At 32.8% G+C, this 17,329-nt stretch overlaps 1 protein-coding gene across 1 annotated transcript in view; it reads left to right on the plus strand.

The window, feature by feature from the left end:
- Btk29A (tyrosine-protein kinase Btk29A) overlaps positions 1-17,329 on the plus strand; it is a 122,167-nt gene that overhangs the window by 18,064 nt on the left and 86,774 nt on the right. Inside the window, exon 3 of the mRNA XM_076417363.1 lies at positions 6,477-6,671. Within this exon, the coding sequence (XP_076273478.1) occupies positions 6,477-6,671 (195 nt within the window). The remainder of the gene's footprint in view (positions 1-6,476; positions 6,672-17,329) is intronic.

The following is a 17,329-nucleotide window of genomic DNA, read 5'->3' on the forward strand; positions in this document are numbered from 1 at the left end:
AAAAGTGTTCATACAATATATACAAATATTCTCCAACAAGAGTCTGTTTACCTGATAGTAGTTAATGAAAGGATTTTTTTCTTTTACTAATAAATAGGGTAGGTTGGATTAGCTATTTTCTATTTACATAACTAAACACCCGACTGCATTTTGTAATTTGTATTTTGTATTTTATATTTCAAATACACGAATTGAAAATATTCTGTAATTTGTCTTTATAGTAGCTTATATCTAGGTCTATATCTCCGAAGTCCTAACTTAATTTCAAGCCTAATAAAGTTCATGTATTAACACTGTTGTTTTTTCTATTAAATACACCTCATTACACTACAGTAGACACAATAAAATTGGTTGAGTCGGTGTCCTATTCTGGTGTTATCCAGTATTTACAACATTTCAATATTAATATGAGAACGGAGTTTAGTATCTATAGTATCTGGGTGCACTTACTATGGTTCTTACAATCATCCCTTTTGCAATATGGTCAAGCAATGAATTTTTCTCAATTAACCAATACATTTTTTTATATTTCAACATCAGTTCTTCCTTTTTTCTTTTTCTTTGTAACATGGCTTCTGGCGAAATTTTGCAACAATGAATAATAGTAATATTTATTATTATTGGTGTTTGTCTTGTCTCACGAGTGAACTGCGCATCAGTGTAATTTTAATTATACAAGTTTGGGTAATTTTTTTTTTATTACCAACAAATGTAGCCATCGCGTTATTTTCAATTTGTGATATATCACATGCGTAAAGTAGACGAAGAATTGGCCCCAACATACTTTCTTTTTAATAGTTTTAGTAGTGTGTTGCTTCGGTAATATTTTCTGTAGCTTATGAGAATCATACCAAACCTTAACGAAGGCTTGTGTTACATCTACGAATAAAGCTCAACATAATTTGTTACCTTCATAGGCTTTTTCAATGAAATCTTTTATTCTATCGACCTGATTAACTATTGGGTTTGTATTAATAATACCCATACTCAAACAATTTCGAAAATTATATTCAAAAGTTTGGAAACAATCCAGTAATTATAAAGAAAACAATAATAAAATAGATTATATTTATCCATTAATTACATTCAAATTTCAGACAATCAAGGTTAGTTAAATATTTAGTATAGATAAAAGATTTTAATATATTTGTCATTAAATTTGGGCCGCCGATTTTTAATTTTTACTCATCCTTCATTAACTTATTTAAGTATTCAGAGTCAAGTGTCAAGATTATTAATAAGTTGTTAATTAATAAGTATAAATAAGACCTGTACCGGTACAAGCCATCCAGTGCGACCAAAACAACTAAGTCACGCGCAGATTTGAAGCGTTTTAGCGAGCAGCATTATTTCAAACGTCAGTTTTTTCTTTAAAATGGGTTTCATTTTTTGCATAAATAACTTTTATTACGGGTAAAGCAAATATATAGAATTGTCATAAAGTAGTTTTTCAAAAATAGTTATCATTTATCATTATCATTATCAAAAATATTTATCAATATATCATTCAATTCTAAGAAATCAACAATTGACGGTATAGTAACATTTATCGTCATAAAATACGCGTATCTGTTTTTTTCAAAATAAGGGAAAAATAATAAGTAACTAACAATTTTTTTAAATATCATTATAAGCACGGTCATAAAAATAATAAACTTCGATACTGACATGATCAGTAAAGATTTATTGCACTATTTTCTACATCAACTAAAAATACAGTGGTTTCAAACTTTTGAATGGTAGTGTAAAATTTAAAAATTTTAATTGCTCATCATTTGTTTCCTAGACTAACCCTTAATTTATTTCTTAACATTATTTAACAATTTTCAAATTAGTTTCCATTCAGTAACATTAATTATAAAACGATATGTTAACCATTTCGTAACTGAAGAAGTTTTTACTGCGATAAATCCAGACCATGGCATCAAGTTTTCCTAGGAAGCTTTTGATTTCTTCTTTGGCCGGAAGGATTCCTATAGCCCCTCGAAAATAACAGTAAATTCACGTCATCAGAATTAAGGACGTCGCAATGTTGCCACATGAAATTTGACTAAATAAAATAATGAAACCAAAGTAATGTTACTAAATATAATTTGTTTTAACATTATAGTACATCTAATGCATATGTTATCATATGATATCTAATGCAAGGTTCCATACCGCCTATGAAGTAGAATTTTAGGCGCGTTTTCTATGTAGTGATTTCCCATGGTGACCTAATCCACCTACCTTTCTTTGTCAAGTCATTTTGATATGAGTATATTCTCCTTAATTTCATATACTACCACCTGTGTACATTTGTCGCAAAATGTTACCGATTTCCTCTGTATTTACTGATTTAATCAGACCATTCCCCCTAACGTATTGACCATATCTTCTGTAAAAGAGCAGTATCTATTCTCCATTCTCCAACTAAATGCTCGTGTATATTGTCAATTTCTTCTTCTGTATGTCCGATAAAGTTTTTCCAAACTAAAAGTATTATTGTAGATACTGCTTCTTTTCACAAGACCGAACAGTTCTCATTGTATATCCGTCTCAATCACCATGTCCGTTATAATAATTTTTTGTCACCCACCATGTAATTTCGATAGTATTTAACATGCAAGTTCAATGCAGGTTTGTTTCTTAAAATAATTAAATAACAAATACAAACATTTAATTTATATAGTTTAAAAATCTAAAATAATTATATTCGGAACACAATATCGAAAAAATTTACTTACTTTTTACAGATAATACATAGAGTTGAACCCGAATAAAGCCAACATCAAGGTGATCTTGAATTTTCACCCGCTTCGCATATGAGCAATTTCTCTTCTGACAATAGAAGAATCTGACAATATAACATATTGTACTTCACTCACAGTTTCCGTATTAATATTCAGTACAGCTGCAATACGACAAAAATATTTCCAATAAGACCGCATCAGCTCAATATTTGATATTATCAATACTTACCGCTCTAATGAGTTTTTACTGGCACGTAGGGGGCCCCATTATCTCATTCCTGTTCGAAGTAACTGATTAAAGACGCAACCTGTTTCTGACCCTGACTACTAAATGTCTTCGGAATGTTCAATAAGAGTAATCACAAATATTAAGCAGCGATGTGAAATTTATCGAAATATGCAAAACACCAAAACAATGTTCGCAGGTTTAAAACCTAATTGTCATCACTAATGTTTCGAAAATTTTTGTAAACATTTGACAGACATGCAAGCAGGATGCAACATGTTTGAACGTATCAAACAGCATTGTATCTCTTCTTAACTATAATAAAATGAATTCGAAAGATACGGGTATTGTAAAACGAATTTACAAAATGAAATATATCGTGGCAATATATCCTGATGGCGTAAGTTCACTGTTAGTGTATCAAATTTACTGTATTAAACAATACCTTGTTTTGATATAGTTAAGGTTAATAGAAAAATGAATATTTATTGTATGACTTCGCTCTTTTCTAAAGAAGATTTTTTTAAATCTATTTAATAAAAAATACATTTCTTTATTAATTACATCTTACATTAGATATGTTTAGTACAATCTTAATTTACAATTAATTCATTACTACTGTTCTGTTGTACTTGCATTAATACACAAGCAAGGCGAGTACGGGATTAATACATCAGTATGTATTTCCCAAATTAAAATTAAACTAATCTACTTACGCTAAAGTTAAAAACACACTTATACACTAAACAAGTTCGTATGATTTGGTTCGCTTCAATCTTCTGATTTCTTGCGTGTTGTGGCTACAGGACACCTGCATTGCTTCCACGTTACTGTGAGTTGGCAACCGTGTTTCATGTTTTAAAGCAAAATCTTGGATCAACTCATGTATCCAATTGATTTAGAGGTCATCGTGCATCTTCGTTGGTTACGTAGCGATAAGCATTAGTAATTAATCGTGGAACTTTATTTTGGGTGTGATGGATTACTAGTTGGTTTGATGTCTTAATGCAACACCATATTTGCACCTCATAGGTCCAAATTGGCTTTATGATTGATAATATCTTTGATTTTAGGTCAAATTGAGAGTATCTTCCGACTAACCGTTACAGTTGTTTGACTTTGGCTATTTGGCTGATTCTGCTTGAGGAATCGCGCATCCGTCAAGTAATTTAATTATTTTTTTGTCATTTTACCGCAACGCCAAATTAACATGGACAGATTTGTAGTTATTAAGCTGTATTTCCAATCTCTAGTCCATTTGTAGATTTTGTTGACCACTACTTATACTTATATATTATATATACAGAGATATATATTTGCCATGATAACTGTGTCGTCGGTAAATGTTCCAAGTACTGTTTCTTTTGTTGTTGGGATATCAGCTGTATAGAGCAGATATAGGAGTGGTCCCATGACTCAAGTGGCAATTTGCTCATTTTGTATGTTAATCCCAAATGTCATACCCAATCAAAAGCTTGTGAGAGTCCAGGAATTTTGCGGGGCTGTATTTCTTTTCTTCGAATGCCTTTTCAATAACCGCTGTTACTCTGTGAACTTGATCGATTGTCGGGTGGTGATTTCGAAATCCAAACTGGAAATCTGGTGTTTCTATAAATGGTTTAATGCGTTTTAACAGCAGTTTCTCAAATAATTTTGATCTCTCAGGTAACAGCGAAATAATCCTGTAAGATTCAATTTGTTCTGCCGGTTTATCAGGTTTTTTAAGCATAATTATTCGAACAACCTTAAGACATTCCGGAACATGGTTCAGTCTCAAATAGGCATTGAATAAACATGTCAACATGATTATTGCTTTTTGTGGCAGCTCTTTTAATAACCCAGGTTAAATATCATCAGTTTTAGAAGCCTGTTTAGGAGTGAGGTTGTTGCCAATTTCTGTGGCAACTTCTATTGGAGAAATCAGATTTACAGCTACATCGATCTGACAAACAGGATTTATATCTATTGGAGATTTTATATCATTCAGTTGGAATACGTTAACTAAATGTCCTGCAAATAATTCAGCTTTTTCATCATTGTTTCGAACCCATTGATTTTGATCATTTTTAATAGGCGGGTTTTTTAAATCTCCGAGTTGCTTTCCATAGTGTAATATTTATCTGCTACTGGGCTTAATTCACTTACATATTTATCGAAGCAACTCTGTTTATATTCTTTAATCTTTTGATTTGTCTAATTACTAATTCTATATTGTATATATTGTATATGAATAATACATGTATTCAAAGTACCATGTGTGCCGGAAAGTCATTATCGGTTTTTCTAGCAGATGTCGTTAGGCTGAAGTATGCAATGTTCTGATTTGACGCATATAGGAATTAGAGTGGCGTGGGGTATTAAGAACTGTTGAAACTTGATGAGAGAATTAATAGCGATCGCTACAAATGATTAATTTGAACCATGCATTGATAGAAAACTGTCCAGAATGGGTCCCAAAACACGGTGAAGTAATTTTACAGCGCGAGCAGTGAAGCGTTGAAAGTACTTGGATGGGAGATATTATCGCACTCGCTGTACGCTCCAGACCTTGCCCCGTCCGATTATCAACTTTTCGCATCAACGGGATAGGCGTTTACAGAGCAGCACGTCGTCAATTTCCAAGAAATTAGAAAATGGCTCAAAGAGCAAACAATTATTTTTGGTATAGTACCGATAAATTGCCTGAAAGATGGACATGATGTCTAGAATCAAGTAACTAATACTTTGAATAAATACATTTTCCCATTTTCTTGAAAATTATGTCGTTTTTACCCGAATAAACCGGTAATGACTTTCCAGTTCGATACCGGTATATGACCACCGAAAATATATTTTTGTCGATTCACTACCAATTTGTAATGATTTACTTAATAATTTTTTTAAAAATTTTTTTAAATAATTTTATAACCGTTAATAATTAGCTAACATTTTGAGAGAATAAGAAGTTTGCGGGAAAACGTTAATTTTTCTTCATTCATAAAATATATTGAGGTCGTAATTTGGGAATCATTGGGACAACATTCCAAAAGAATTAAATTTAATTAGAATAGCTTTTAACAATTGAACTCTAGAATTTTAGGTCACAAAAAGTAACCAAAAATTATTAAAATCGATAAAGGTATTTTCGTCCAGCAAAATGGTTGATTGAGCTGTGTATGGGCAGCATTTTCCCCTCGATTATGTAGGGCGATAGTGGAAACATGTAATCGAGTTTGAGGGTATTCAGTTGTTGCCTCGAAAACAGGAAACTTTTTACATTGTTTCCGATAAAATTACGTTAATTTTTCAGATTTTGTGTTGTTAAATATTTATTGAAAATGTTTTGTTTTATTTTAACAATTATAAATGATTATTATTATTTTTACGCAGTAATATTTCTCGTAATACCTATGTATTAGGCTTATCTCTTATATAACTGCCTATGGTTAGTATATATAACTATAAATATATGATCATTGCTAAATCAATATATGTTAAAAGTAGTTGCAGATGTTAATCAAAACATGTTTGTTTCACAGCCTGTGCAAATAACAAGAACGTAAAGTACTATTTTCATCCGGCGCCTTGGAACGGCAGAAAGTGGCACTGTTGCAAAATCAACACCAAACTAGCGGAAGGGTGCCGCGAGTGTAGTACTTGGGTGCCCATCCAAAACGGCAGCCCCTCGAAGGATAGTGTCAAGGAGAACTTAAAGAATAAGGAAAATATCAACAGTAAGTGTTTTTGCATGTATTTTTTTGCAATTCTTCCTGCTATGAGTTACTGCTATTTATATATATATATATATATATATATATATATATATATATATATATATATATATATATATATATATATATATATATATATATACTCCCATTTTCTATTCAGAAAAAGGAATACTGCAGTTTTAAAATGAATCAACATATCCAAATATTTTCAATAAACGTATGAAATATATTTTATATTTACTATTTCTACGAGGGTAGTGCGATCAGTACTTAGCCTACAAAAGAAAAGCGAAAGTTTTGGAAAAGTGGCAGTTTATTTCCTAACATAACCTCCTTTTAGCTCAATACACTTGATCCGACGATGCTCCAACTTCTTTAGCCCGTCTGAAAAATACAATTTCTCGAGGTCTGCAAAGTGGCGGCAATTATCTCCTCATTCGAGTCAAATATCTGCTCGGTAAGTGACTTTTTCAAGTTCGGAAACAAAAAGAAGTCGCACGGTGCCAAATCCGGAGAATGCGGTGCGAAGGTATTAGTCATGTCTTGGTGAAAGAGCACTTTTTTCTTCGCAAAACGAGACGGTTTTTTATGCAGTTCGGTGTCGAATCGGCCCAATAATAGTAGACCCCTGTCACTGTTTTGCCCTTTTGCAGGTAGTCGCTGTAAATCACATCTTGTGAATCCTAGAAAACGATGGCCTTCACCTTTCCAATCGATAGGACAGCCTTCTTCAAAGCATACGTTCGCCTGAGAAGTCCACTGTTTCGACTGTGCTTTGGTCTCTGGTGTGTGCCAGTCGATCCATGTCTCATAAACGGTCACGAAACGAGGCAGAAGCTCCTTGGAATTGCGCTTAAACAGCGTCAAACATTGTCCAGTCACGGTCGCGCTTGTTTTACACAGTGAGAATACGCGGCACACATCGCCCCTCAACCTCATGCCCAAAATTTGATGCAGGATATGGACCCCCGCGATCTTTTGAGATGCCTACTGCCTCAGCTACCTCGCGCACCTTAGCCTGCCAGTATGGATTTTCGTCATGTTATACTCCATGGCAGCCGTTTTAGGCGCGTTGGCGTGGCTCATCAAAAACCGACGTGCGACCCTGTTATTTCACAGCGCGATTTCCCTTCTGAAAACACGAACCGAATCACCGACCGATATTGTTCTACTTCCATTTTTCGAAAATCCGCGGACATGGCAACTTCTACACGCGGCCAAAACCACACTGGTAGTCAGATTCCGCTTAAATTTCGATAGTAGCCGTTCACGAGAATATACCACACGATACCCATATACCACGAAACTTCTCTTGCGATAGTGGTACCATTAGGCGATGAGGCTAAGTACTTATCGGACCGTCCTCATATGTATATTTTACTGTTTACAGGAAAAAAACATCATAAGAAAACATTCATTGAAATTTACACTTTTAACGAATTATTATATTTGTACCCACTAACGGGGGAATAGCCTAACGAGTACTAAATCATTAAATAATGTGTCATTTTGACATGTTTTACTGTATAGCCCTAAAAGTTAATTTTACGTAACAGGTCGTATTACTGTGTATTAATCGCATCGGGTACATTTGTAATCAATTTCTCATTGATGCGTCACTGTCAAAGTTTTTCAGTACCATTTCAGTATCACTGCATCGAAGTGTGAACGAAATATTTTTTAAGTCTGTTGACAATGTCTGAATTTGTACAGAGTAAATCGCATTTTGCAGGAAGTTTTACCGTCTTACTTCAATTTGAAGAAAAAAGTAGCTGAAGATGATGATGAAGATGCCCTGTATATATATATATATATATATATATATATATATATATATATAGTTTCGACGTTCTAAAAATGGTGATTTTGGTACCGAAGACCATTCTAATGATCCATGCGATCCATTAGTAACACAAGAAACAATTTTCAATGGCTAGAAAAAAATTGAAATGATCCAGAGGTTTGGGTATTTTGTGTCGCATGAAATGAAGCCAAAAGCAAAATCGAAAAGGTTCTTTTGTATCGTATTGTTACTGACGATGGAGAGTGGGTCCATTACAATAGTCCCAAAACGAAAAAATCATCACCTGGTCATGCATCAACATCAATGGCAAATCCTAATATCCTTGGCTCCAAGCGTATTTGGTGGTATCCGCTTGGTATAGTATACTATGAGTTTGAGTCGAGTACCGCGAGAAAACGGCCGCAATACAAGTAAAGACGCTTGACCACATAATGGTGCAACCATTCATACATACTTGAAAGCACTAAAACGGAAAGTGCTAACCCACCCGCCGTATTCTCCACACCTTGCCCCTTCTGATTACTACTTGTTCCCTCATATGAATCGTGATCTGTCTGAGCTTCGATTATAAATTTACGAAATAACATATGTTTAACAAAAGAGTTGAACCGATTTCAAAAAAGAAATAAGGAGCTCACTAAAAATTTAAAAAACATTTTAATAAAATATGTATATAATAATCGTTATAATAACTATATAAAAGTAAACAAAAACCTTATTTAACTTATCAAGTACACGTATTATATATTCTACTATATACACAAAATTTGGCTTAATACCCACCTAAACCTATTTATCTATTTACTTATAATAAACTGCCGGCTTGGTTGGCGCAGTGGGCAGTGGGCGACAGGATGGTCCTTCTATTGTTGCGATAGTCGCGGGTTCGAATCCTGCTCTGGCAGGGATGTACTTTATGTTTGTGATTGTAATTGTAAATGTCTTTATAGGCAGTAGTGGAAAATCCGACAAGGAGTAGCCACACGCCAGTAACCAGGCTGGGTAAGACCGGATGTCTTCTGTGATGATCTCTAAATTGGTCACTGACCAGTCGGGGAATAGGAATAATTTAATGCCTAGGACCGTGGTTCGGAGCCCACGTTAAAAAGTAGGTTCAGTCCAGATAAACCTTCGTTAGAAAAATGAGACTTTAAAATTTATTTAAAATAATAGTAACAATAAACTCCAATATCAATACATTTATTGAAAGGGATATTAAGGCATTTTATATAAACTACAACTAAGGTGTTTCCAAACTTTTGAACCCTACTGTACACACAATCAAATAAATAAATATATCGGAACTTTTTTTATTAAGAATTGTGTAAGAGTTGTTTTTATTTAATTTAATATTTATTTATTTATATATTATGTTATTGTATATATTATATATATTATATTTATAATTTTATTTATTTAATATTTTCATTTTATTTAACAATGAGCTAAAACATGTTCAGTGTCAAATAATTAATTAGACACGTATATGTGGATTTCCCTGTTTGGCTATTTAAAGGAACAGGAAGGTTGCAATAATTAAACACGTCAAGTTACTAAACATTGTATAAGCCAACAAGCGCAATATTTCTAGTTCAACATTTTATCGCTGTTTTATTTTATCTATTTATTTAAAATTTAACTCATCTAAACATTATTGTGGCCTTTACTGACTAATAACAGAGTATTATATAATATAAATAATTGTAGTCATCAGGAATGTTTTATATATTATAAAATAATCTAACCGGTTATCAAAAAAATCATTTTTAAAACTTTTTTTGATGGTTCATTTGTAATTTTTTTTTAAATATATTTTAAAGTCTCCTTTTACCAACCAGGGGTTTATCTGGACTGGACCTACAGTTTAACGTGGGCTCCGAACCACGGTCCTCAGCATTAAGCCTACCGACTGGCGAGTGACCAACTTTAGAAATCATCCCAGAAGACATCCGGTCTTACCCAGCCTGGTTACTGGCGTGACTGGGATCATTTTCCTTGTCGGATTTTACACACTTGCCTAGGACAATCACAAATTTTAAACAATCACAAACATTAATTTACGACCATACCCCATCAGGATTCGAACCCGCGGCTATCTCAACAGTAGGAAGACCGCCTTATCGCCTTTACCACAGCACCACCAAGCCGGCTCATTTATAATTTATATGTAAATCAACGCGCATAAATGTGTGGAATTAAAACTATATAATTAGTAATTTAATATTCAAATTGCTTAAACAGATAACTATTAGAATAAAGTAAGTAAAAATATAAAAGTATTAGTTATCGTTGTTTTTTTGAAAACTTAATTTTGAGAAATAGACAAGGTCATCATAACAATAACACGGAGTACATAAAACATCTGATTCATTTAGCAACTTTAATCGTAGTCGATACTGTTTGCTTGAATTGTGTTTCAAGTGAAATGCACATTACTTATTTATGTTATTTCTTCCTAGTTCGCATTCCATTCTGTCGATTCTTAGAATTTAATGCATACTAGCCAGGTATTGCGGCCAAATTATTCATTCAGTAGACATACACAGGATGTTTTGTTTAACTTTTCCCTTCATTCCATTGTGTTAATTAGAGGATATGTTATTTAAAAAAACGATTTAGGATATGGCGCATGAATATTGCACAGTTTCGTTTACTTTGGAACATGTATATTAATCAGTAAATTTGACGAAAGTTTAATTTGATTTATTTTGGGTTGAATTTATATATACGGAGATAAATAAATATTGGAAAATATTCTAATAACATATTTTATTAAAAAAAGTATTGATTAAAATGAAATGGTAGCCTTTCTATTCTTATAAAAACACCTTATTTAAATCATTAATCCTCTACTCCAACCTCTACAGCTCTGGACAGCTTATAGTTGTTTTTGGGTATCGATTACACTTTCGTCCACCATTTTGCCACTGAAGATTTTCGAAGTGGCACTGTTTTTAGCCAAATGTCCATGACACGGAATGGTCTTCGAAATTTTGGTGACTCCAAATTCCAATACTCTACATTTAAGAAACTACTGGTCGATCCTCTGAACTGCAAGCTTCTGTTCAAATTCCAATAGACCCTGTTAATTCGCAACATCTTCAGTCAGCCTTAGGCCTTGGAACTGTGATACATGTGCCGATAATCCACGAACTAGGGGTGTTTGTCACAATTTTAATGTTTCTTACATAGGACAGTTTATGGCTAACGATCATTGAGTACCTTCAACCCACCTTCTGTAACCTTACAGCTTCAGCTGCGATACTTTTACTTACCAAATTTCTACTTAACTACACCAAGAGACGCTTCGAGTAATTACGAAACGATTGTCAATCCAACTTATGTTCTTTTCCTGATAAGTAATTTAATTCCAGTTACGCGATTGTGGTCAGTTAACTTAACAGTTCCAAGTATAAGTGTGGTTATTCCTACAAAAGAGAAACGAAATTTATTATCAGCAATTTTTGTTAAGGCGTCTAAATAAAGGAAGAGATGTCCTGCAATATTCCTGGACGTCTCACAGGCATAACAAATTGTTACCACGGAACTATTGTCAATTAATTTATCAGTTTATTTAAATAAACTCTATTTGGACCTATGAGGTGCAAATGCATAATCAAAAATTTCCAAAAACAAAGGTCTTCGATTAATTACCAAGACTTATTTCTGTCCAAAATTTCAACTTAACATGTAAAATAAGGTTATTAAGTAAGCATGGAAGCAATGTAATGCACTAGATAATGCACATGAAATCAGAAGCGAACTAAACAAATATGTATGATATTAATTTGATAATTACGTAGTGATAAATTTATTTACCTGGCATTCGTCTTGCTTGTATATTGAATTGCTTGTATATTGATCAATAAATTAATTTGTAAATTGAAGTTGTACAAAGCATATCAAAAATAACATGTCAAATATATGCATAGGTGCCACGCGATTCACTTCTGATATCACATTTTGTTAGTTAACCCTTTTCGAATAAAAAAATCCACTTGCATAGTAAATGATAATATAATAAGATTTTTTAAGGTTACTTCATAGGAATATATTGTTACATATATTTCAACTCTTCTTCGTTTAATCAAGACTTTTTGAAGCAACTTTTCTATAAAGTGGGAACTTGAGTGGCGAAAATTATTTTTAACAGAAGCAGAAAAAAACACTGCCCTGATAAAAAATGGTAAAACTTTACGAACCAATTAAAAGGAGTATTTTCTCAGGTTTATTTCTTAGATCCAATTTTTTTTAACGATTTAATTGACACAAATGATAGCTTTATATCAGTGTTGTCAATAATGTCTCCAATTGGTACTTTCAGGTAGTGATGAAGTACTAGTTACACGTAGATTTTTTGATAATTTATTACGTTTTACATTAGATATGCCTAGTACAATTATTCAGTGGTACTTGTATCAATATACACTCAGGGCCAGTGTGTGATAAATCAGTATGGATTTAAAAGTACCAAGAATGAAAAATATTAACAAATTAACAACATTCTAATTATATATGTTTTCATATCTATATCACGAGTCTACTACTCGCATTTGTTTATGCGGATGTCTGCCGTATTCTGTATTAAAAGTTTTCGTTATTTAAGAGTCCAAGCCGCATTGAATGCTGTTTGAAAACTTAGTTTGCGGCAATGTTATCCTTTTCAGGTAAACTTGATCAACAAAACTCATCGCCAATTTTATTAGAATTATATAAAACATTTATATTAAACTTTGGTAATGAAAAGGACACCCTATTTTTTATTTTGTTAAAAACGTTTTATTAAGAACGTTTAAGTGCTGTTTTAGTATTTTAAAAACATATAATTAACCGTTAAAAATATATTAATAAATATTCAGAGGTTAGATTAAGCTTTTACGCATCACTATTAAATAAATGAGCGCCTTTGATGTCTTCCATGTCACTTATTTTCACTCTTCTATATATATAACTCTCACCGCAATAGTTCCATGGCTGGATAACGATACGTACCTAGGTCTTCACTTCGACCGGCGGTTCGGTTGGCATTCCCAAATCCAGAAAGCAATCCAGAAAGGTTCGGGGATAGCAAACCTGCTATCTTCTCCAATCTGCCCTTCTAGTAGACTTCCCATCTCCATCAAACGCTTATATTACAAGATATTAATTCGGTCCGTACTCCTCTACGGATCTAATGTCTGCTTCAAGTTTGTTACACCCAACCAGGTCAAACGGCTTCAAGTTTTCCAAAATAAGCTCCTCAGGAAAATATTAAACGCTCCATGGTTTGTCAGAAATAATCATATTCATAGGGAAACTGACACTCCAGAAATCAAGCACTTCATATATCAATCATTCCACAAACAATAACTCAGCTCAAGTTCTTCTGAAAACGCGCTTGTTCGCGAGCTGGTCGACATGCTGGGAGCTTAGCACCGCGTCACCTCCAAGCTCCCCCCCTTTTCCAGGCTGAAACAACCTCATCCGTCGCTACAGTCATAACTTTTGCCCCCATACAACAGTATCCAGTTGTGTGTTAACTCAGGTTCGCGAATCAATAGAATCGCCGGGCCCTCGTGCCCAATAACAGCTGCCCGATCAGCGGGTTCCATATCCCCAAATTTAATGCAGTAGCAGTAGCGATCCACAGAGGTCAACAGTGAGGCGGTTTCGGTTTAGTGTATTGGTAAGCCCTTGTTACTCCAGGGCAAGTCTCCGCGACCAGGTATGCGTCATGCATTCCACCGCTTGGTTTTTAGACCAGAACAAAAATATATATATATATATATATATATATATATATATATATATATATATATATATATATATATATATATATATATATATATATATATATATATATATGACGCTTGTGTTGTATACAGGCTTGTTTTTTTTTCGAGAAATAAATTTAATAATTGGTGGAAATGAAAGTAGAAAGACTTAACTCAAAATAATATCAAGCTTCTACCAACAGATACTTGTCATTTTGTTCACATTTGCTAATATAGCTTCCTTCTTCACTAAATAACTTATAGTAATATAAATACAAAGTTTTTTTTACTAAGGTATTGCAAGCATTAACGAAAGAAATAAAATAAAGTTTATTTCAAACATGGTATATTTCAATATCGAAGGAACATCTATAGACTCTAAAGTTACCTTTTATGTTTGAAATCTTATCTTGTAATTTTACGTTTTTCATCTAGCAGCATCTAATAAGTCCTTCCAATAAGCCAGTGCACGTCATAGGTGACATCGAATATGTTGCCAAATGCGATTTATAAAATGTAAAATACGTTCTAAATTCAGAGCGGATATATCCTTCTGATTTTTCTCTACTTAAAATGAGACAAAATGATGTTTGATGCATCGAACATGTAACCGAGTCAGTCTAAAAAATTTAGTTTGTATTGGTACTGATCGACGCCGTTGTCAAATGTCTACAAAATTCTTCAAATATAGTAACATAATAAAACATAATAGCTGGATATTACAAACGTAAACGGAAGTCCTAAGTTAATTTTTGGTGATGTGCCTAAACTGTTTTATTGGATAGACTATATGTACTTTCTCCAAACATGTATAATATTTTCTGCAACAGCATCTTTTACATGAATTATAATTTCTGTCTGTAGTAGAAACGCTTAATTACGTTATGATAAAGAATATAACTCATTCATTCTCAAACATTACTATTGCATTACGTATAGGCTAAACTATACCATTTATATAGCTACAGCTGAGAGATGACTATAAATTAAAATTAATTAAGGATTATTTACGATCTAGAATGTGACACGAACGGCTAGAAAATCTTGCTATCATTTCTATAGAGTCTGACTTATACAACAACATTATCAATATATCTTTTTAAAAAGTTAAATATATTTTTTAGCCTTTTGTTTTTTGATAATTTGGAATACATATATATTTGAACAATGTTGTTTTATTAATATAGAATAAAAATTTTAATAATATTTTTTTGTGTATGTAACATACTTACTGTCATCATATTATGATATTTTTTCAAACCATGCAAAAAGCCGAAGAAACTAAAGATTATAGAAACTTAACGAACATTACAATTTAATCTAATTATGCTTTTGACTCAATAAAGACGCTTAACAATATTTAGCACGACGGTGCATAACTACATTATAAGTTTGGTGAAGCAGTAGCGAATAACTACTATTTAAGGGAATAAATTGTTTGCTTATTTCATATTTCAACTATAGTTATGATGATTCCTAAATCAGGATATATTTTATTTAGCTTTATGTCATAAAAGATCATAAAACTTAATCGATCTATAAAAAATATGTAAGTTGACGGTCGCTAAATATATACAAATGGTTTTAGATTAGACAAACACTATTGTATAACTCCAAAATTCTATCATCACTTCCGTTCTACACAATTAACTATTTACAGAAACAAATGTAATCTAATCTTTATCGCTAACTGGAGTGTATTTCATATTTTGCGTTTTATAATTTTATATATATATTTAATTTTATTCGTACCTATTATTTATACAAGTAGGATTTTTAATTTAGCTTCAATTATGAATAGAAATTAACAAGTGAACCTGGAAGATATAAATAAACCATGCTTGTATGACCAATGGTTTCTTAAACCCAAAATAAAGCTGAAATAAGTACCGATTTTGATAGTAAAATCATCTGTTAAAGAGTTTATTATAATATTCGCCGCGTTAGTCAAATCCAATTGTTAAATTGGCGAAGAAATACTTACATATACTGGTTTATAAAAATACAGTGGCCGGTAATTACCTATATAAGTGCGGAAATTTAAAATAATCTCGAAATTATTACTTTTAATTTCTAGTGTATTTTTATTTAGTCAAATAAGATTATCTTTTAAATGTACATTAATATTTCCAAAGAAATGTTCAAATCTCCTTTTTGAATTTTGTGTGTACATGCTGCTAATGAAAAACAAGAAAGATAGTATAACAACTAACGATTTAAATCTACTGAACACATAGACTTAAAAGTCCAGGGCATTGCAAAAAAACGCGTTTTTTGTCGTAAAATTTGCTTTATTCATTAAAATAATCTTCATCAAGAGCCACACAATCATTCCAGCGGCACCCTAACATTTCACTACCAGTTTTATGGAACGATTTATCTTTTGCCTCAAAATAGACCTCACTTTCAGCGATAACCTCTTCATTCGAGCGAAATTTCTAACCGGTGAGCATTTTTTTGAGGTCTGCGAACAGCCAGTAGTCACTGGAAGCCAAAATCTGGCAAATACGATGGATGCAGGAGCAATTCAAAGTTCATTTCAGGTAGTTTTGCTATTGTTTTGATCGACTTGTGACACGGTCGGTGGTCTTGATGAAACAATTTATCATATGCGATCGTTTCTTTGCAATTTCGACCTTCTAACGCTCCTATAATACTATAAGATATTCACTATTGATGGAATTTTGCTTCTCAAGATAGTCGATGAATATTACCCCACAAATATCCCAAAATACCCAGGCCATAACCTTTCCAGCCGATAGTTGTGCTTTCGGGCGCTTCACCAGTTGCTGTCCACTCAGATGACGATCGTTTTGATTCCGGACTGAAGTGATGGATCCATGTTTCATCCATTGCCACATATCGGCGCAAAAATCCCGGTTTGTTACATTTAAACATGGCCAAACAGAATCATCGACACGTTCTTGTTTTTGGTCAACAATGAGCCAACGCGACACCCACTTTGAACGGAGCTTTCTCATAGTCACTTATAACACTTTTCAAATGATTGCTTCGCTTGAATGGTATTTTCGCTCATCAAGAAGCAATGTACAATTAAAGCACGAGATTTTGTTTGTTTTTGATCCACTATTTTGAAAATAACA

Source organism: Rhynchophorus ferrugineus, unplaced genomic scaffold (assembly GCF_030347505.1).
Source record: "Rhynchophorus ferrugineus isolate W39M unplaced genomic scaffold, kcgeb_rfMv2 rfM11, whole genome shotgun sequence".
In the NCBI taxonomy this organism is placed as follows: Eukaryota; Metazoa; Arthropoda; class Insecta; order Coleoptera; family Curculionidae; genus Rhynchophorus; species Rhynchophorus ferrugineus.